General features: G+C 46.7%; 1 protein-coding gene across 1 annotated transcript in view; it reads right to left on the bottom strand.

Moving 5' to 3' along the window:
* The window catches only part of Tm9sf4 (transmembrane 9 superfamily member 4), a 46729-nt gene that overhangs the window by 8053 nt on the left and 16239 nt on the right, over positions 1-22437 (bottom strand). The window contains exons 2-14 of the mRNA XM_021192150.2: positions 21997-22110; positions 18128-18227; positions 13441-13609; positions 13209-13341; positions 11811-11934; positions 9777-9895; positions 9564-9675; positions 8712-8782; positions 6015-6147; positions 5044-5125; positions 4871-4946; positions 2772-2855; positions 361-536 (exon numbers count right to left, since the gene is read on the bottom strand). Coding sequence (XP_021047809.1) covers positions 361-536; positions 2772-2855; positions 4871-4946; positions 5044-5125; positions 6015-6147; positions 8712-8782; positions 9564-9675; positions 9777-9895; positions 11811-11934; positions 13209-13341; positions 13441-13609; positions 18128-18227; positions 21997-22110 — 1493 coding nt within the window. The remainder of the gene's footprint in view (positions 1-360; positions 537-2771; positions 2856-4870; positions 4947-5043; positions 5126-6014; positions 6148-8711; positions 8783-9563; positions 9676-9776; positions 9896-11810; positions 11935-13208; positions 13342-13440; positions 13610-18127; positions 18228-21996; positions 22111-22437) is intronic.

Below are 22437 nucleotides of genomic sequence, written 5' to 3'. Positions count from 1 at the left end.
CCAAGTGCTGGGATTAAAGGTGTGCACCACCACTGCCAGGCTGTAAGTAAGTGTTTTACACTGAACTGTATCCTCAGCTTAAGCAAAGGTCTTCAACTCTTCCACCTTCCCCCTCTCTGCTTCCCTGACCTCTTTTCTGAGCAGACATTAAGTCAGCAACATCTTGTCTTCACTGTGACAGGAAGCTGAGCCTGCAGGCCATCTAACGGTATACTCGCTGCTGCTGCTGCTGCTGCTGCAGAGTCACCTCAGCACCGTTCTGAGAAGGGAGCCTCTTCATGTTCTCCTAAGGAGATGGCTTAGGGGAGCACTGGGGTTGTCCACCCTGGAAGCCCTCTGTTTACCTCTGTCTAGACTCACCCCACAAATCGGTTCATGTACCACCGTTGTTCAGGGATCTGCCGGGGAATCTGGTTTGTACGCACAGGGTTATCATATGGCTGCTTTCGGAAGCCGAAATAGTAGCCCAAGTAGACAAGGGGCAGGGAGATCCCGAACCACATACACAGCAATGCCACCATGGTGGGAAATGGTACCTGTGGACACAAAGTTGTGAGGCTCCCGTAGGCCTTGATACCTAGAACAGAAGCCATGCAGGGATAGTAGTGGGAATGAACAGCTCTGGGCTCCCGGGGAAGAGAAGCCACATGCACAGCAGGACCACTGTGGTGGGGAAGGTCCTACAGACTTTTCTGCCACAGGGCTCCTGGCCTGAATCTCTTGAGGCCAAGAATTTCCTGTGGGGAGAGCAGAGTACAGATGGGGTCATGTGAGCTTCTAGAAAAAAATGGAATCTTAGCATCCCAGGAGCCCAGTCTCCAGGGAGGAAGTGGGGACTGAGAATCCTAAGGAGCCAAGAATGTGCCATAAGAACAGGACACTACATGAGATCTGCTGTGTGAAGACAAGGGAGAAGGCAAAACTGCTAGAGTTTGGTTAAAATGAAACTTCACAGCATTCTCCCAAGAGGAGAAGAGCAGGGCATGGCTCTGGAGTAATAAAAGAACTCCATTTTAATAAAATTCATTTTTTCAACAGGGCCTCTTGTATCCTAGGTAGCTGGCCTTGAACCTACTATGTACCCAAGGATGACCTTGAACTCCTGATCCTCTAGCCTCCACGTCCTGGGTGCTGGGATCAGAAGGCATGCACTACCACAGTGAGTTCATGAAGTGTTGCAGCCGGAACTCAGGGTTTCCAGCATGTTAGGCAAGCACTCTGCTAACTGAGCTACACCCTAGGTTCCCAAATTCAGTGTTTGGATGTGTGTGTGTCTGGAACAGTCACAACAGAAAGCTAACTGCTTCTTCAGAAGGGGGATAGGGGTTAGAAATTTCTCATCTTCCTCATCATCTTCTCTAAGTTATTTTCTATAAGGCTTGTGCAAACATCAGTATGTTAACAACATATTAATGTGGGAGGGTAAATTTGTGCAGCCACTATAGAAACTAGTATAAAGTAAAAATACAGATACCACATGGCCCAGCTATATTACTTGGGTATAGATGCAGATGAAAGTTCTTTTCAGTCAGCACACTACAAAAATACTTCCACATCCACCTCTACTGCTGCACTGGTCACAACAGCCAGGAAATGGACTGTACCAAAGATAAAGAAAATGAAATACCAACACGCTGCAGGAAATGAATGGAACTTGAAACTATTATGTTTAAATAAGCCAGACTCTGAAAGGCAAATACTGCATGTTTTCTCTTATACACAGACCCTACACTAAACACCTTTGTATCTATATCTATATGTGTGTATGTAACTCACGAAACTGGAGAGGCGGCGTTTAGAAGGAAGGAAGAGATCTTCAAGTAGGGGAAACAGGGTAATGGAATACATGTGATAAGAAAGCAGAATTTGGGAGTCAGCTGGGGAAGAAGGGGAGCAGCCAGTGGGGGCGGGGACAAGGAAGAGGACTGTGAGTAAAGGGACTGAGTGAGAACAAAGCAGAGTGACAGAGTGTAAAATGCTGTAATGCAATGTATGCAACCTAAAAATAAGAAACAGAGGACGTTAAATGTTTAGAACAGTATTACAATAAGCATCATTCGTCATAAATTTTAAATCGTATACTCTCATTTTTAACATCTCTGTTGAAGGAGAAAGATGGAAAGAGTACACATCTAAAACCTCCACCTCTACGTGGAGTAGGTATTCACCTCTGGATGGCTCCACTGTTTCACTTCCTACCGTCTCTGTGCTCTTTAGAAAGCCCACCTCCAACACCAGGGTGGGGTGGGAGAAGTGCTTATGCTTCTGGAAAGCAGCAGCCTACACTTAAACCATATGCAGAGTCCTTAGCAGTCCTAACAAGCACCTGCCCCACCCTCCCTCGGTCACAGAGCCCCAAGAAGCTGCTGGCAACCTCAAGGTGTGGGGCTAATGGGAGCTCCACTCTGGACTGGTGCTGACAGGATGCTGAGGTGAGCCTTCTCCACGAATACCAGGCAGCTCTCACTTGGTTAAACCACGGGGAATTCCCCGACTGGCCCCTGGAGTGTGGAAACCTCCCTTTAGAGAAGTCATCTGTGGCCAGCTGTTCCCAAGCCTGCAGAAAGGCCAGGGCCAGGGCATAGGCAGATGATAGATGGGCGATGCTGGGGAAACCCCAGCCAACCTTCAACCCCTACAGCTGGGAACAGAACTCTGGGGGCTCAGAAAAGGGAAGGGAACAGTAACAGGAAATGTCCTTAGGGAATAGGTCTGAGCCTCACCAGCTCTCCTTGCTGGAGAGGGGCTTGGCAGTGGGGGAAGGCACTTACCGCTCCTGATGAGTGCTTTCCCCAGATGAAGCAATTCAACACAAAGCAGATGCCGAAGACCACACCAGGATACAGTGTCGCTGTCTGGGAGCAAGAGGAACAGGTTGGGGAGCTGCATCTAGGCTTCCTACATGGTCCTTGGGGAGTTCGCACAAGAGGACCACAGGCTTCCTTTGGCTTTCTGCTTAAGCACAGTTTCTTTTCTGACCCCACTAAGACAGGCCTCCTGTTCTATGAGACTTTGCAGAACCCTGTAACCTACTTTCTAATTACAGATGGTGCTCAACTTAGAAAGGGTCTACTTAGGATCTTTTGAATTGGCCATGTTCTGACAGTTAGAGGCATTCTGTAGCAACAACACTAAATTTGGCGTGTTAGATATAAATCCATCTCAGACTCTAGCAACTGATACGTAATCTGACCGAGACAAGGAGCACCAGCATACGCTTTGCTGCCTGATCAATGTCTGTTTCCCCATTACACTCTAAATTCTGGACTCTGTTGTATTCTCATCACACAACTCAGTAGCTACTCACTAAGTATTTGCTTCATAAATAAATGAAACGACTAGAAAATATGTATGTCTAGGCTCCAACTCCTGAAAATAATGGTTCAGCTTTAGTAGCTTCGTAAAGATGGTAACTATGGGCTCTACCAGTACCATCTCACCTCACGCTTACTACAGACAGGTTTAGAAGAGACCCTACTAAAAGGTAAGGGCATCTCTCCACTTTAGATCACACTTTATCAAGGATAGAGCAGAGTTTAGAACCTAGACAGTCTGCCTCCAAAGCCTGACTTCATGTAATGTAATCTAGTCAGTCTCTCAGGCTAGAGGCCAGGCACAGAAAACCAAGGCACCAGGCTTACACTTGAGTCTCATCCTTCCACACTGGGACAATCTAGGTATCCAGGTAAGTCACTAAGCATAAAGATCAAGGCCCAAACTAACACTCAAACTCTGCATTAACTTCTTCTTTGGCTCACTGTTGCTCCCATCCAATAGCTAGTCACTGCTCTTGTCCTTGGGCCTTCTTGTGGGTCATCAACATCTTGTGGTGTGAGTGTTACCAGGGGCTATATGCTGCACCTATCCACATTGGAGAGATGGAAACCAGAAGTTCAGAGAGGGCTGTTTATGATTATCCATCAAGAAAAGCCACGTCAAGACTAGGATCTAGCCAGACATGGTGGTGCATGCCTTTAATCCCAGCAATCAGGAGGCAGAGGCAGGCATGAGTACCAGGCAAGATTGGTCTACAAAGTGAGTTCCAGGACAGCCATAGCTCTGTTATACAGAGAAACCCTGTCTCAAAAAAAAAAAAAAAAAAAAAAAAAAATCACTCACACACACACAATTAAAATAAAATAAAAATACTAGGATCCCAGCTGGGTGTGGTGGCACACATCTTTAGTCCCAGCACTCGGGAGGCAGAGGCAGGCGGATTTCTGAGTTTGAGGCCAGCCTGGTCTACAGAGTGAGCTCTGGGACAGCCAGGGCTATTCAGAGATCTCAGCAACTCCAGAACTTGTAGGTGTTCCCTAAAATCTAACATTGGGATCAGAAAGAAGAAAAGGGTCCTGGGAGAACCCCAGCCCTGCACTGCCCCATTTCTGTGGACTTTTCCACCTCTAAGACATGTCTTCACTCTGGCGACTGCCATGTAAGCCTGGCCTCTTATCCTGGCAGCCAATTCTCTCTCTAGTCTGTTGGGTATGGGGTTCTCCTGTGATGCTGCTCGCTCATCACTCTGAATCCACTATTCTCTTGCTCTAGTCACTAGACACTGCAAGCTAAAAGTCTCCCATGTTCAACCTCTATATCACTCTGTGGATGGAGCATCTGCAATGTTGAGATACTTTTGGAAGCTTAAAAGAGCCTAGAACTGTAGACTGTGGGCCCTAGCCCCCACTGTTCCATCATCATGTTGTTTAGCTACTAGCTTAAAAATCCACATGGGGCCTACCTATGCTCCTGAGTGCTGTAGGAAGGGTGTCTCAGGCCCCAACAAATGCTAGTAAAAGGAGAAAGAGGAGAAGGGAGAAGAGAAAAGGAAGAGGGGGAGAGGGAGGAGGAGGAGGAGGAGGAGACGACTTACACAGAAGGCTCCTTTCTTCCACCTATGGCCTTTTAGAGTTCGGTAGAGACGACCAGCAGAAAATCCACCAAATACCCTGTTGTAGGAAAAGGTAGAATCCACAATAAGGAGTCCTGTAAGTGGCATGAAGCAGGCTTGTGCCATCCCTTGGGAACATTCTCACATACACCTACCCCATGAACATGAAGAGGAAGCAGGCAGTGGTCATGAGAGCTCCCCGGCTGGACGGTGACAGCATCCCAAGCATGGCCACGACTACAGAGGGAATAGAGGGCAGGCTCAGGATCAGGGTGTTTGTCAGGCCTGAAGCTTCTGATGGGAAGACATACAGGCTGCTAGACAAATGGGGCTAGAAGAGATTCCCTTCTTTTTGGGCCTTTGAAACAGCACAGCTCTCTATAGGAAAAGACTGGGTTGTAGCTGGGGTTTGGGGGCTGGAGCAGCTGCTGGGTCTTGGCAGTCTGAATGTTCACTTCACCATACTTTCTTGTCCCCAGAGCCCTTGGAATGAACCACACAACCAGTTGAGAGCATTCTGAACACCTGCAAGCTGAATCTAACTTGACCCTGTAAGATGGAAGTTAGCCTCTCCATTTCTTAGACAAGGAAACTGAATCCAACAAGGCTAGGTGGCTATCAGTCATAAAGCTCATAGGTGGAGGGCGAGAGATATTTAGGCAGGCTGACTCCAGACCTGTCTGTAATTACTACATATTAGTAAGTTTTTGTGCCTAGATTAATGAAAAAAGTCCTGTTGTATGCAGTGGCACAGGCAGACATAAAGTGATGGTTCATCTTAGCTTGGGCTACATAGCTAAGACCCAGCCTTGAAGGGAAAGAGTCCTGAGCCAGCCCTGATGCTGGTAGTGATTCTGGACTAGCTACTTACTCTGAGGACAGAAAGGAGTTAGCTTCACAGTGCTGATGTGTGCTTCCCTGACCAAGTACTCATGGTTCTTATGTGAACAGAGCTGAAAAATGGCGGAGGGAATCATTACTGTGGGCTTGGGGTGGCTGCTCAGAATGCTTGGCCTGCTCCTGGGAGGTAAGCCTACCCTTTTGCTTAAGTCACAGAGAAGTGGCTATGCCCTGGGATCAGGCCATGTTCCTTTGACCGCCATACCCAGCCCACACACCCACTCACAGATGACAATCAGGATCATGCAGAAGAGCTGAATGCCTGAGCCCAACAGAGAGCTGAGGATCATGGGATACTGGGGCGGCCTGAAGACATCACCATGCACAAGCTTCCACCCAGACTCCTCCATAGTGTCCTCCTGTAGCAAGGGACAAAGGGGGGGGGGAGGTTTGTGAGGACAGAGGCTCCTGCAGGAACATCCATCAAACCAGCACCATAAGCCTCTCAGAGGAATGCTACCCGGAGAAGGGAGGCGAAGCACAGCGTGCCTGTAGCCACAGGAAAAATCATCTCCTAATTCCACAAGACTAGAGGAAGGGAGACCATGCAAACACTAGCACACTAAATGCTAACTTAATAGTGGTGAGTTTCTGAAGCAATTTATTTTTTCCTGATTATAAATATGTATTTACTTGTATAAAACAAGGTGTATGTCATAAAATTCAAATGAATTTAAAGAAACAGAAAATGTTTAGTATATTAAAAAAAACTTAAAAGCAGAGAAAAGGCTACATGTGGCAGTATATGCCTTCAGTCTTACCATTCAAGAGGGTAAGGCAGAAGAACTGAGAGTTTGAGGTGGCCTGGGCAGCATGACAAGAGACTTTTATGACAGATAACTCTAAAAAAGTAAAATGACCTATATACTTAAATGTTTCTACACTGACATAAAAAAATACAACTGTTTGTTTGTTTTTTTTTCTTTCTTTCTTTTTTTTTTTATTGAGACAGGGTTTATCTGTGTAGCCCTTGCTGTCCTGGAACCCACTCTGTGGACAAGGCTGGCCTCGAACTCAGAAATCCGCCTGCCTCTGCCTCCCAAGTGCTGGGATTAAAGGCATGCGCCACCACTGCCCGGCTTTCTTTAGTTTTTAACCTATGTTTATTCATGTATTCACATGAATAATGTTTTAAAAAATGCTGAGTGTCATACTGAGTACCTTGTTATTTTCAAGGGATGTATGATTTTTGAACATTTCCCCATGTTGATCTTTTTTTCTTTTTGTTTTTTGAGACAGGGTCTTACTTTGTAATGAAACTCACTATGGAAATCAGGCTGGCCTTGGAACTCACAGAGATTTGTCTGCTTCTGCCTGTGCCTCCTGAGTGTTGAAATTAAAGGTATGAGCCACCGTGACGGGCTCTCGTATTAACCCTGCTAACCATTAGTGCAGTATGTTTTTGTGTATGTAGATGTGGAGGTCAGAGATCAACATCGGGTATCTTCCCCAATTGCTCTCCATCTTATCTTTTTGACACAAGGCCTCTCTGATCCCCAGGGACTCCTTCACATCTGCCCCTCAGCGTCTCGGTTAGAGATGCACGCTGCTACGCCTGGCTTTACATGGGCACTAGGGATCCAAGCTCAGGTCCTCATGTTTGTGTACCTAGGCAAGCACTTTATCAGTCAAGCCATCTTCTCAGCCCCACAATTAATAAAAAAAAAAAAAAGGTAAGAGGAAAGAAGTCGTGTGTGGTGGTGTATACCTGTGATCTAGCACTCAGAGGCTGAGGCAGAAGGAGCTCCAGTTTGAAAGAGCCTAGGCAACATAGTGAGACCCTGTCTAGAAAGAAAAATAAAAATCTGTGCTACTTATCTGTCCCAACATCACTTTCTTAGGACAGTTTGAATCTGAATGTGGGCAAGGGTGGAGGTGGGGTTTCCTGAAGTGTGTGTGTGAAACCAGGCATACCAAAAAAAAAAAAAAAAAAAAAATCAAGTAATTATTGGCTATGTATAGCCACTTTTGTCTATAAATATATAAGAAATGTTCGATACATAAGAAATTAGGATTTTTTAAAGTCCTTTTAGTTTTTTGGTGGCAGTGGTGATGGTGATTTTTTTGTTCCGATCCAGGTAGGCCTAGAATTCACTACGTATATCAGTCTGACTTTGAACTCATACAGCTCTACCTGCCTTTGTCTCCCAGGAAATAATAGGGACAAATAACTAAGCTGGGCCTTGCTGGTTTTGATATGAGGTCTTGCTATGGAGGTGAGTCATCTCCAGCCGCCCCTGCCTCAAGCCTGAGCGCTGAGATCACAGTGTGTAATAGTATGCCTAGCCCTAGTTTTACATTTAAAGTTTTTAAAAAAGATATTTATTTATTTACTTAAGTATGTGTGTGGGGGGGTGTACATGCATAATAATGTGTAAGTGGAGGTCGGAGGACAATCTGTGGGAGTTAGTTCTAGTTCTCTCCTCCCACCATGTGGGTCTCAGGGATCAAACTCAGGCTGTAATGCTTGGTGGCAAGCAACTGTACCCTGATGCACCATTTCAAAACCTCTACTTAAAATTTTTGTTTTGTTTTGTTTTTTTCCAAGACAGGGTTTCTCTGTGTAGCCCTGGCTGTCCTGGAACTCACTCTGTAGACCAGGCTGTCCTCGAACTCAGAAATCCGCCTGCCTCTGCCTCCCAAGTGCTGGGATTAAAGGCGTGTGCCACCACCACCCCACTACTTTAAAATTTTTAAGTGACAAACTAACCAAGTTTTTTTTTTTTCCTTCTGTGACTTCTTTCAAACACCTACCACTTTGAGGAATAGAAAATATTTCTTTTTCTTTTCAATGCCTCTGAGATCTACTGTATGCTCTCTCACACATGTGCGCATGCACTCACGCAGGCCTGGCAAGTGTAGAGCCCTACTGTTAGCCCATCCTCCCTCTTCCAGTCCGTCCGCCCCAGCCAAGACCTCGTACAATGTCATCCTCCTTGTTGTAGTTGGCGATGTCCTTCCGCAGGGTCCGAATGATAATCATGCTGAGGATGCCTGCAGAGGACAAGGTGGGAGGGTGAGCAGTGCTCACAGTGCTCTTGCTCTATGCCCTTCTCAACAGGGCCGCCTCCCACCTAAGCAGGCTCTGCTCCAGCTGAGCTTGGGTATGCAGACAAGGAGGCTGCAGGATGGCAGAGGTGGCCACAGGCTGCTGCTTTTTGTGTCAGGGATGAGAGTCCCATGCCATTCCTGTTACTGGCAATGCATCAAGACTCACATGGGGCACCTTCGCCTCACACTGTCCCTCAGCAGTTCAGGGGAAACCTCTGTCACTCTGTCTCACTTGTCCTGTCTCCCTAAGTCGCAGCAGTGCTTAGGCCATGGGCTCATGACTGTGAGCTCACTTTGTGCTTTTAGACTCACTTCCTGAGCTGAGGACTGGCCTTAGTGAAGCCCGGGTGGCAGTCAGTCTCTTCATAGGCAGTGAATAAGCAGGAACTACTGCTATCTTTGTCTCTCAAGACATGGAAGCAATCCTCCTCACTCTACCTCTGTCTAGAGTCTCCACCCAGCTTCCTGCCAAGCTTGCCTCACAGCAGGCCCATGCTTCTGGAGGCTGTTGAATGCATCGGTGACTCTGCACAGACAAACCTATCTGCTCTTCCCTAGAAAACTCACTAGAGCAGAATCCAGTTCTTGTTCATTTCTGTACACAGGGGGACTGGCGCAGGACCATGGGGACTGCTTCCGACCACACGCAGCCCTGACAACACCCTAGACATACCCTGTAGGTACTGTGATGCCTCAGACCCCCAACTCCACCTTCAATTCTCACCTGACAGGAAGAAGACCACCACGACAGAGTTAATGATGGAAAACCAGTGGATCTGCACATCACTCATGGTTAGGTAAGTGTCCCATCGAGAGGCCCATTTGATGTCACTTTCCTGGCAGGCATAAGGAAGCAGAGTCAGGTCTCCTGTTGGACAGAGGAGCCCAGCCCAGAGCAAGCCCTCCTCCCCAGGCCAAAGCAGACGTTCTGTCTCACCTCCCAGTGCACAGAGTAGGTGAAGTACAGTTGATTCTCCTTAGTGGGGTCAATTTCTTGGGGTAAGGAGTTGGCACCCTCGGGTAGGGTGCATGAACTCTTCTCGCCTGTTTTGAGGTCTGTGAGAGACAGAGACCCAGTCTGCTCACACAGTGACCAATATGATTCCCCCAGGCAGGGCTACTCTGCAAGGGTCTCAAGGTCCACCTGCCATCAGGGTTGAGTGGAAGCTGGGAGCACTGAAGGTGACTGTGGCTTTTATAGCTATATCAAGACTCCCCCAGGGCCCTGGCTTTCCTAAGGGCCTTCAGGAATAAAAAGTTATGTACATGGGGGAGGGAGAGAGAGAAGGATCTGAGTCTAATTCCCTCCATCCAAAACGCAGCTGGCTCTCTACTTTCATCCCACACATCCATGGACCCCTCTTCACTCAATCAGGCAGCATGGCCAACAGTGGCTCCTTCCATCTGCTCATACTCAGGCATCTATTACTTTAGTAACCTAAGCATTCCGATGCCTTCTCCTTCCACTCACCCATTACTTCATCGAGCACATGATAAACATGCTAGAGAAACCAGCACATAGTGAACGCCAGCCATGGGCCAGGCACCATGCTGGCGAGAGAGGAACAGAGTGCAATCCTGAAGAGCCACGGAGAGCTGAGCTGTGCTCGTGACATTCACAGGAGGGCAGGATGGTGCCTACACTCAGTGTTCATGCTTCAGCACTGCTACATGTGCCAAGTCACGGGCCACAACTTTTTCTTTCTTTCTTTTTTTTTTNAGATGGTTGTGAGCCACCATGTGGTTGCTGGGATTTGAACTCAGGACCTTTGGAAGAGCAGTCAGTGCTCTTAACCACTGAGCCATCTCTCCAGCCCCACAACTTTTTCAATAAGCCAAAAAATCACCAGTGTGGAGTGGTGATCCACGTCTCTGATCCCAAAGGCTGGCTGGTGACAGAGCTCAGGGTAGAGCACTTGCCTGGTAAGTCAGGCTGAGAATTGACTCCTAGCATATGAAAAGGCAGGAATAAGAGGATCCATGCATTCCAGGCCAGTTTGGGCTGCATGGTGAGACCCAGTCTTAAGAACAAAAGGGCAGGGTGAGGTGGAGCATGCCTTTAATCCCAGCACTCCAGAGGTAGTGGGGAGATAGACCGTGGTGACTTCAAGGCTGGTTTGATCTACATAGTGAGTTCCAGGCCAGCCAGGCCTATTTACAGAGACTATGTCTCAAAAAACAAACAGAAAGAAAGGAAGAAAGAAAGGAAGGAAGGAAGGAAGGAAGGAAAAAAAAAAGAGAGAGAAAAGGAGGAGGAAGAGGAAGAGGGAGAGGAGGAGGAGGAGGAGGAAGAGAAAATAAAGTTTGACCAAATCCTATGTGGCCCAACAAGACTGGGCTGGGGCCTGGCAGTGGTGGCGCATGCCTTTCACCCTAGCACTTGGGAGGCAGAGGCAGGCGGATTTCTGAGTTCGAGGACAGTCTGGTCTACAGAGTGAGTTCCAGAATAGCCAGGGCTATACAGAGAAACCCTGCCTCAAAAGACCAAAAATCAAAAACAAAACAAAAAATGACTGGGCTGGGTCCTTCTATTCCTGGCCTACTGTTGACTCCAGGCAATTTTAGTCTGGCCAATCACCCACACAGAGGGAGACAAAGTAACTGGTAATCTGCTTCTCAATGGCTTTGCCTGTCTTTTCATCCCTTGCTCTTTACCAGACTGGCTGGCTCTTGGGAAGAGGTTCAATAAAGCCTCAACTCGCTACTGGGTCTTGGCTAAGTCACTAACCTCTTGAGCCCATGACTTCTCACCGATGTCACCGCTACTCTCCTAGAGTTGCTGGGAGGTGGGAGGTCCACACGGAGCCCAGTCCACAAGGCAGCAGGTGCAACTCCCTTATTTCCTACCTGCCCTGCCAGGGCACAGTAGCCTTCTTGGGGTGAACCTATGTGCCATGCTTGGGAGAAGCTCCTGTGTGTGGAAGCCCAGGCCCATCCAGCCCTGACCCTCTGCTGACACCGCCCCACTCACCCTCCAGCCTGATGCTCTGGGGAATCACCTCGAAGCGGACGACACGGTATGTGGGCTCCTGGTCCTCTTCCATGTCCTCCCGGTGGTAATAAAGGATGAATGAGAGGTGATTGTGCAGGTAGATCTAAAACAGAGCAGCAACTGAGAATCAGAAATAGATAGCAGCCTCAAACCAGAGTTACTCAGGGCACCCACTCCAAGCACCAGACCCCTTTCTGTCCAGTATTGCCTGGCTGTATCAGCCTCAGAAAACACAGCTCTGGTCATATTACTCTCTCTCAGACACTCCCTATGTCTTCCTAGGGCGGGGGTGGTTATCAGATAAAACCCAACTTTCCTTGGCTTGTAAAGACAGCATACAAATAATGGTTTCATTACGGCAATTTCATTCATGTTCTGTTCTTGTCTTGCTTACCTGGGCTCTCCAGCCTCTCCCTGTTTCACAAGCAGTCTTTATCCTTCATCTCTGTCATAGCATCATGGAAACTGGAATGCTATCCTTCCTCTTATCCTCTCAGCCCAGCTCTTTCTCTAAGTACCCTCCTCCCTCACGAGATCCCATATGCACAACAGCTCCCTGGCTAGGGGAAGGCAACTGCCAGTTCTCTACAAATTAGGACAAGGCCTCTGAGGACAGGGACTATACCACAAAGGCATGTCAGCCTTATATTCCCTGGGGAAAATCAGACAAAGAGGACACAGTTACAGTCTATGTGGTCAGTAGTTTACTTCGAGAAGTTGTGTTGTAAAGTGTATACACAGACTGATTTTCAAAACCACACAGGTGAGTATCGTTACTTTGTTTGCAGACAATGAAACACTGAACCAGGCACACTCAGAAGACCACCAGCAAACGGTGGAAGCAGGATTCAGCTCAGGAAGCCAACGGTGTGTGTTCTTGATCATCATGTGGTCTTCTCTCCTACTCACTTTAAGTTCTAGGCTCCTTTACTGTTTAAATCTTATAGAAACAGAATCTAACATTCTAGTAGCTATATTTCCTTGTAGTTTATTCTGGAGCCAGTCCAAAGCCACAGAATTTTCACAGGCTATTTACCACAAGACTCTGGTAGAAATGAGCTGTGGTTGACCCCCATTTTTTAAAAGAAAGTATTGTATTTATCTGTGTGGGTGCACGTCACAGCACATGTGGTGGTCAGAGGTCAACTTGTGGAGTCAGTTCTCTTTGCCTCTAGGTACTTGGGGATTGAACTCAAGTCATCAGGCTTAGAAGCAAGCACTGTATTTGCTTTCTATGCTATCTCAACAGTCTGCTGATCCCAGTTTTTCCTGTGTTGCTAGCCAAGAGCTGAATGTTCTCCCATTCTCTATGACCCCGAATACTTGTAGCTTAAGAGGTATGCCTGCCCAGACCTCCAAGCACGCCAGATACTCTACCTTGTTGACATCTGTGAAGCCAAGTCGGTAGCCATGTTCAAACTGCACATCTTTTTCTTTCTTCTTGTCATCACTGTCTCGGTTGCTGGAGTAGAGCTCCAGCCGGGTGGCCACAGGCAGGTTGTCAGCAATGCTAGAAACCCAAGGCTTCACTTAGACTCTCAGAACCACACTCCCACCAGGCCCTCCCTGAGCTGAGCTGGAGGCCAGTCTGGGAGCAGCAGAAACTTACAGGTGAACGTAGTACTCTTCTGTGATTCTCTCGGCCACCAGCCGGCTCTGTTCCACTGTCAAGGTTATTGGCTTGTTAGATTGGTTGCATAGAACTTCACACTTCTTCTCACTGTTCATGAGAACCTGGAAAGGGGTGTTGACAATCCGGTCCCCTCTCAGCACCTCTCCTGCCGTAAGAGAGACAGATGGAGCTCAGAGCTTCAGCCCTGTGGTGGTTGAGGTTAGCAGTCATGGGGCTGCAGACAGCAGGACAAAATGGAGTTCCAAAGATGTCAGCAGTGCCACAACCAAGTAGTCAGGTTCTGCCCCACCTGCTCTAACTGTTCCACCACCCTCCCTATTCTGGGTTCTGGTGCTGGTAAATGTCCCACATCTTCCTATGCCTGACATTCCATCCTGGCCCTGTGCTCCTGGCTTCAAGCCTGGCAGCTTTCTCCCTTTCTTTGGATAACCCTTCCTGACCCTGTAACTGCAGACAGGTAAAGTCTTCCCCATCCCCATAGGAACCCCTCGTGAACTTCTTTGCTCTTTGGACCAAGATCAAGTTGTATGCGGTCCACTCTAAGGCCAGCCCCAACCCATCTCTTCCCTATCTCTGCAAGACACCCAGGTCACTCGCAAGCACTCTGGCCACTGCACAGGTAATCTCAAAGCCACCATCCCCAAGCAGCTTTCTGTCTCTATCTAAACTGATCTCCATCTCTCTGCCTGGTTAATACTGCCCCTCATTTTGTTGCCACTTCAAGTACTACTAGTTCAGAATTCCCTAGAGCTACTCCCCATCACAAGTTTCACAGTACATTTTCACTTTGCTGATTATTTAATCAGTCTGTTTTCACACTAGAACTTAGAGTCATAAGTTCCACAAATATGTCTATTCAACATTGTATCTTCAGGCCTGGCACCTAGCCAGTTCCCAGTATGTCCTGGTGAATGAATGAGTAAGAGAGTAGATAAGGCAGTCTGAGCCTATCCAGTAGATCCACTGGCATATGTTGGGCCAAGTACATGTGGAGGTGGTAGTCCTGCCTGCTCTGTTGTCCTGGTGTGTCTCCTTCAGCCTGCCCCAGTTTCATACCATTGCTGTGGAACTAATGAGCAGCTCAGAGTGAAAACACAGTTGGGTTAGTTGATGCTTCCCAGCTGTTCAGTGCCTATGAGTATAACATTTGGCATCAGGTTACTCATGGGAAATTGGCATGGGGTGCCAGCACATTAAGTAGTAAGTTTTGGCTTGGAGAGCTCCCTGACAGTAGGGGAGTCAAACCCACACATATTAACACACTGCAAAGTGACGTCATTGACATAGAAGAGCTGCACAGAGATACAAAAGTCTTGGTAGGAGGCCAGCCTGGCTGCAGAGGTGAAGTCAATAATGCAAATGGTGTTCTTTGTTGCCTGCCTACTCTGTGCCTGTGAGTGGATTAGTCCCTCAGTTCTCAGTCTATCTATAAGGAGACTACAACTGCTATCTCATTTTCTGGAGGAGGAAATTGAGGGTCAGTGAAGTAATGTCCCAGGACTAAGCTTATAAATGTCATGCAGGGTTCAGTAGTAGGCAGCCAGAAATCAGAATATTCTGTTCACTAAACAGTGCTGTCTCTGTACAGAGGAGTGGGCAAACTCTAGGCTGACAGGGTCAACAAAGGCTACTTGGGTGGCAGATTTGAGATTACCTGTATGGTGGGGTGGCAAAGGAGAGTGCTTTCAAGTGAACTGGGTAAACTGGGGAGATAGGTAAGAGATGGGCTGAGACTGGCCCTAGGGTGGACCACACACATGATCTTTGCCCAGAAAGTGAAGAAATTCCTGAGGAGTTCCAACGGGGGTAGAGAAGATATTACCCATCTGGAGTTATGGAAAGATCACTCTGACTGCTCTTCTGCGAAGGATGTAAGAAGCCGGCTGGAGTGATAGCACCCGTGCTGAAGTAAGTGAGAAACACAGAAAGAGAGTCTGTGAGGAAGCTGCCATCACAGCACAGATTCAAGAGCATGAGGAAGGAGTGGTGCATGCTGGGAAGATGCTTAGGTTTTCCTGGCCAAGTTCTGTGAGTTGTCCAGAGAAAAGGTCAGGCAGTTGGATGCTATGATTTGATTGTAGGTTAAGTACAAAGTGGCAGAGCCACCAACTACCATATTAGAGGCAGCATGTAGCCATGCAAGGGAGCAGCTCTAGTAGGTGATGTCTTGAGTCTAGAACAGGCCATCCAGGCGAGGTAAAGGAAGAGAGTGAGGAGGGTGAAGGCCTCTACCCCTCAGCTGATATCAGTGCCTGACTGTACTCAAGCCTGCAATCTAGGATCAATTGTGAATGGACAGTGAAGACATCAACAAGACAGCGGCACAGCTCGCAGCTGAAACAGCATTTTCTAGACAACCACAAGTAGAGAGACAGTAGCTTGCCATGATCCCCTGGGTAAGCTCTTTCCTTACACCATGTCCTGCTGCCCATTTCTTTGCAGGTCAATAAGGAGCTGATTCCAAGAGAGGAGAAACTACAAGTAAGGTTGTGATTCCTAAAGTCTGGATGTTAAACAGTTATGAAAGATGGTGTCAGCTGATGGTGCCTTTAACCCCAACAATAAGGAGGCAGAGATAGTCAAATCTCGGAGTTCAAGGTTAGCGTGGTCTACAAGTGAGTTCCAGCAGGACAGCCAGGGCTACACAGAGAAACTCTGCCTGAAAAATCACCAAAAATAGAAAGGAAAAAAAGAGATGATATCCTGGTCCAGCATGGCTCATTGCTCTGTCTCTCCCTCTTTCTCTCCTTAAGAGAAAGGGTCTCACTATGACTCTTTGGCTGGCCTTGAACTCCTAGAGATCCACTTGTCTCTGCCTTTGGAGTGCTGCTGCTAAAGGCATGGGCCATCATGCCAGGCTAAGTTTCTTTCTTTTTCATTGGAGACACTATATACCCAGGTTGGTTTCAGACTCCCAAGCTCAAGCTGTTTTGCTGAGCTCTCAAGTTGTGGGCCTATGCCACCTCCTCTTAAGGATGAGCCAGAAGTCATGATGTGACTAACTAATATATGCAAATAGAACAACTTTTAAAGAGAACCAATTTCCCAGTAGCCCAGTATAGAACACTTGCCCAGCAACCCAAGAACCCAGGTTTGATGCCCCGCACCTTCCTGGTGGCACCCCACATCTTAGCAGTTAACAACTATAGCACAATCATGAGGATTGAAATTCAGATCCCAGCATTCAGAAGGCTGAAGCAGAGGGTTCACAGGTTCAAGGACAGTCTGAACAACACAGCAGATTTCAAACCAGCTTGGAAGGGGAGATCTTGTCTCAAAAAAACATAAAAAGGGACTGAAGAGATGGCTCTGCAGAAAACAGTACTTGCTGCTTTCTGCACAATCGTGAGATTTGGGCTTCACATCTCAAATACTCTCCTAACAAGCCAGGTGTGCTTATAACGACAGCTCTGAGAGATCTCTTCTGGCCACGCGCGCGCACACACACACACACACACACACACACACACACACACACACACACACAAATAAAACAGACCTTTAAACAACATTAAGTTCAGCCACCAAACCCCAGAAAGAAGCAGAGCCTTCTTTCCTAAGACATCTGAGGAAAAGCTGCTCAAGCCCTTAAGGTTCCAGGAGCATCTGTATGATTGCTTCTTCAGGACAAAATGCAGAGACAGGCAGAGAGGAAGCAGGAATAACTAACTGCCCTGAAGAGATACCTCCAATCAAAGAATAGTTAACCTAGAATCATAGCTATCTCTTACAGACAACTTGTGACAGACACTGTACAGGGTGTTTCACATTCTTTTTGAGTAAGTCCTGCTCAGCTTTTCAAAAATGTCAATGTCTTTGCTTGCTTTAAGGCAGAGGTAATCACACTTCTTTTTTGTTTTTTGAGACAGGGTTTCTCTGTGTAGTGCTGGCTGTCCTGAAATTTGATCAGTAGACCAGTCTGACCTTGAACTCAGAGATCCACCTGCCTCTGCCTCATGGTGGAATTAAAGGTGTATGCCACCACTGTCTGGCCTTATCTTTTCTGAGAATTTCATAGACAAGTACTATATTTACACCAATCTTTATTACAGGTAGAACAATGATGTGAGGAGATGGTTCAGTGGGGAAAGTGCCTGCCACATAAGCATGAGTTCCATTTCTCAGCATCCATGTAAACACTGGGTGCATGTGGCAGCCTGCCTGTGATCTCAGCACTGGGACAGAGATAGGGCAACCTGGATAGCTAGACTAGGCAAATCACTAAGCTTTAGGTTCAAGCAAGAGACCATGTCTCAATAAATATTGTAGAGAACAACCCAGGAAGACACCTGATGTCAACCTCTGGCCTATACCAAAAGCAGGATGAGGGCTGAGCAAGTACTAGAAGACACTAGAAAAAAAAGGGTTATCGGGAGACTAAGGGAGAACCGCTATGGTTAGAAGCAGAGTGCTCTAGCTCTGGAAACTGTAAAAGCTCAGGTTAGCTATTACCTAACAACATAACTAAAGGCAAGTCAATTGACAAAACGATATACATACACTCAAAATCACTCTGCAGGGCCACTATGAGTCAATAAGCTAACATGCACATAAACTCTGTACAAAAGTGTCCAGCACACACCAAGCCCTAGGTAAGGGCAGCTGTCACCACCAGTGTGAAAACCACGCCAGGTTCCCTTGTGAAGCAGTACAGGAGGCTTACCCAGATTCTCTGCCTTGTAGGTTATCTTGATGGGCTGGCAGAAGGGCAGTGAGTAGTACTCATAAGGAAGCTGAGTTCGAGAGCTGGTAAGCTTCACAGCCTGCAGGAAGGAGAGAAACTGTTAGTCCCCAACCCACCAGGAACAAGAAGCTGTTCCAAGAATTCTCCTTGGCACTTACATGTCTCTAGCACACTTAGCACTACCACCCAATAAGCAAGTTACATTTGTGGCAGGAGACAGGAATTGTGGGTAGTACAGGAATGCAATTCTTGTACTGCCCACAATTTTAAATTTTGCTATAGACAGCACCATGTAATTAGTTTAAAGCCACAGGGAGAGCCAATATTCACTGAATTTTAACTTCAGTTAAATGGCTGCCCTCTGCAGGAGGCGTTAGGAACACAGGGGTCTGTGTTATGGTAGCTCTCTTGCTTCTGTTTGTCTTGGCTTTTACCTTGTGACCCTTTCTGCTCTCCTCTGCAGCTTTCTTCTATTTAGGTCTCAGCTGAAATCCTCTTGCCCATGAGCCTTTCCCAACCACAGCATCTAAATGAACTCCCACCATTCTATTTCAACCCTCTCAGCTTCCTTCATAGCATGTCACATAAAAATACAATTGCTGTATACTAAGTTTCAATTTCTTTCTCTCTTTTTCTTCTTTGAGAAGGTGTCTTATTCTGTAGCTCAGGTTGCCCTTGAATTCACAATACTCAGTGTTCTCGATACCAGTGTGAGCCACCACCACTGGTCTTTCCTAGGTCTTTAAAAATCATTTTTCCCACTTAGAGCACAACATAGTAGGTACTTATTTAATGTCTGTTAAATGAGCATAGAGGAAAGCATAAAAAAATTAAGTCCTCTATAATGTGAAACTCTAGACTGAGACAGGTGGATATGAACTCCAGTTACAGAGAAAGATCAAGAAAGAACAGAAAAGGGGTGAGACGAAAAGAAAAGGGAGTGAGGGAGGAATGAGGGAAATAAAGACAGGAATAAGAGATGGAGAAACAGTCTAGGGGTGTTGCTGAGTTGGCAAGGTGTCTGACTAGCATATGCAAAGCCATAGGTTTTATCCCAAGCATCATACATATGGACCTGTGGCACAGGCCTGTAATGCTGGCACCCAAGAGGATCAGAAGTTCAAGGTTATCTTGGCTACAAGCTAGGTATAGTGGTGGAAGGGATCATAACTCAGGGCTTCGTGGATAAAGGCGCTTGCCTCACAAGCCTGGTAACCCAAGTTTGAGCCACAGAACACATGTAAAGTTGGAAGGGGGAAAAACAACTGCACAAAGTTATAATGTGACCTCTACATCCCTGCTGTGGTCCAGCCTCACCCCCATATAAATTACTGTATGTACATTGTAGTGGCTATTCCTGGTTGTCAACTTGACTATATTTGAAATGAACTACAATCCAGAATTGGAAGGCTCACCAGTGAACCTAATCTGGAGGCTAGGAGATAGAAGTTTCTGATCTGGATCTTGGTATGGAGATCTTGAGACACAGTGGTGATTGAATCCAGAAGATTAAGACAGGGAGATCTCCGAGTCCAAGGTCATCTGGGATTAAAGGTGTGGTGGCACACACCTTTAATCTGGGCTACACCTTCTGCTGGGGACCATATAAGGACACTGGAAGAAGGGAGTCTGGCTCTCGCTCTTCTGCCTGCTTGCCGTGTGGGACTAAGCAACTGCTAGACCCTTGGACTTCCATTCACAGCTACTACTGAACCATTATAGGGAATTGGACTGCAGACTGTAAGTCATCAATAAATTCCTTTACTATATAGAGACTATCCGTAAGTTCTGTGACTCTAGAGAACCCTGATTAATACATACATATACATAATAACAAGTACAACCATAAAGGAAGTTCAAAGTCATCTTTGGCTACCTAATAAGCTTGAGCTGGACTACATGACAGCCTGTCTCTAATAAACAAAAATAGGAAACTGTTAAATCATAGATAAAACAGAGCCAGAGAAAATACTGTTAAAACAAAAACAAAAAACAAACTTTAGGGCCCCTGAGATGGCTAGGTAGATAAAGGGACGTTCTGCCAAGCCTGACAATCTGAGTTCCTGTCCCACAAACCCACATGGTAGAACGGGAGGAACAATTCCTCCAGTTGTCCTCTGACCTCCACACGTGTGCTGTGGCATGCACCCACACCCACTCATATACACGCAGATATAAAGACACTAAATGTGGCAAGAAAAAAAAGGTATGTGGTGGCACATACCTTTAATCCCAGCACTCAGAAGGCAGAGGGAGGTGAATCTCTGAGTTTGAGGCCAGCCTGGTCTACAGAGTGAGTTCCAGGACAGCCAGGGTTACACAGAGAAACCCTGTCTTGAAAAACAAAACAAACAAAAACAAAAACCTTCAAATATGAGGGAAATTATTTTTACTACTTAGGGAATTTCTGCTATTCCTCATATGCCATTTAAAAGTATAAATATTCATATATATACATATATATTTATAAAGTATAAATAATTTTTAAATTTTAGAATAGGTCTACAACCCTTACTTAAAACTCTTACTATGAAATTAGAAACTGAGGGAATTAAACCTATAACAAGCAGTGCGGTATACATGACCCAAGGTTGTATCACATCTCCAGCTGGGTCTGGAATACATCATATCCCATGCAGAGAAATGCCAACATACCACCCCTAAGTGAGCTGCATGAAGCAAGTAAGTGGCATGTCAGCCCTAAGTCAGCACCTGACTCCAGGGTCCCCAGGGAACCTGCCTCAAGACAGTAAGAACTTGGATAATGTGTGTTATAGAAACTGGTGTCATGGCAGACTATCATCCCAGAACTTAAGGGCAAATGAAGAAAAATGAGAAGTTCAAACTATCCTCAGCTATCAAATGTTGAAGTCCAACCTAAGCTATATGAGACCCTGTCATAAAACCAAAGCAAGTTATAAATTACAGAAGGAAAATTTGCCTCCAAATTCACTGTTGTTAATTCTTGTTTTCTGGCATTCTTTCTCTGGACAATGGGCATGGGGGGTAGCGGCGTGACCACCCTCCCACGTTACAATGAGGTACATTCCATTTTAGTGTTCTCCTGCCTGCCAGGGGTGTCCTCTCTCACTGCACTTTGGCAGGGCTAAACCATAAGCTTCGTTCTGGGCTGTAGACAAAGGTTAAAAGCGAGAGAAAGGCACGGCAGTGGGAAAGCCGGCATTCCAAAAACTCTAATATCCAAAGTTTCCGAGGGTCCTGGAGTGAAGTGCTGACCTCAGACTGACATGGTACCATGCATTCACTTTCTGTGTCTCATTTAGTGTCAGTGTTTGCATTTCTCTATATTTGGCCAGTTGGATTGTTTCTCTGCTGCATTAGTTTCCATATCTGTGAAATACACAGAAAATCTGTGAAACGAATTTCCCTCAGAGAGTTCTCGTTGAGCTAAGCAGAGCCCGATGCATGGCATGTAATAACCCTCACTCAGTAAATGCTACTTTAATGTTTTTCCTGCAAGGTGTAAGGAAGAGCGCTACACTGACATTTGAACAGCTGTTGTGTTACTCAGAAAGCTAGTACTGAAAGGAGGAGGGAGGAGGGGAGAGAGGGAGGCAGAGAAAGCACGGAAGAAAGCAAGTGGAGTACCGTACAGATGGGTGGGGCAGCACGTGACACACTTCATCCAAATGAACAGTGAGATCTGGAGGAAGCAATGAAGAAGTAGAACTACAGCCAGCCATGCAGTATGGAGTCAAGCCTCTTTTTCCCAGGGAGCTGGCCTTGTCTGTTTTCTCTATAACTCCAGGATGGACACAAACAGCTCAGACAGCCCTCCAGGCAGGCTGCTAGGCACAGGTGCTCCTGAGATCCACTCACTCACTCACCTTGATCTCTACTGGGTTGTTTTGGTGGAAATTGATTGGTGCGACTCCAGGGACATAGAAGGTGCTTCCTTTACATGTTAGACAGAGAAGTAGCAGGAACCTTGGCCACCAAATCTGCTGGGAAAAAAGAGACTGCAGTTGGAATGGGGAAAGAAGTAAAATCTCCTGCAGGGCAGATCAAGTGGGAACTTCCGAATCTGCTTGCACTGGCCAGTGTTACCTCTCTTCTGGGAAGCCTGAGGACCTTGTGTGGTTGCCTCCCAAATGGCTTCCCAGAATGCTACAAGGCACAAGACTCTGCTCTTCCAGAAATGGGCAACAAGATGGTTCAAACAGTTACTCTCTGGAAGCAAGAGACGTCATGGCACTACTGCCGGTCTGAGATATTAGAATTTAATCCCAGCACTCGGGAGGCGGAGGCAGGTGGATTTCTGAGTTCGA

Source organism: Mus pahari, chromosome 3 (assembly GCF_900095145.1).
Source record: "Mus pahari chromosome 3, PAHARI_EIJ_v1.1, whole genome shotgun sequence".
NCBI lineage: Eukaryota > Metazoa > Chordata > Mammalia > Rodentia > Muridae > Mus > Mus pahari.
The sequence above is the reverse complement of the archived record's forward strand: the minus strand, read 5'-3'. Positions and strand labels throughout refer to the sequence as shown.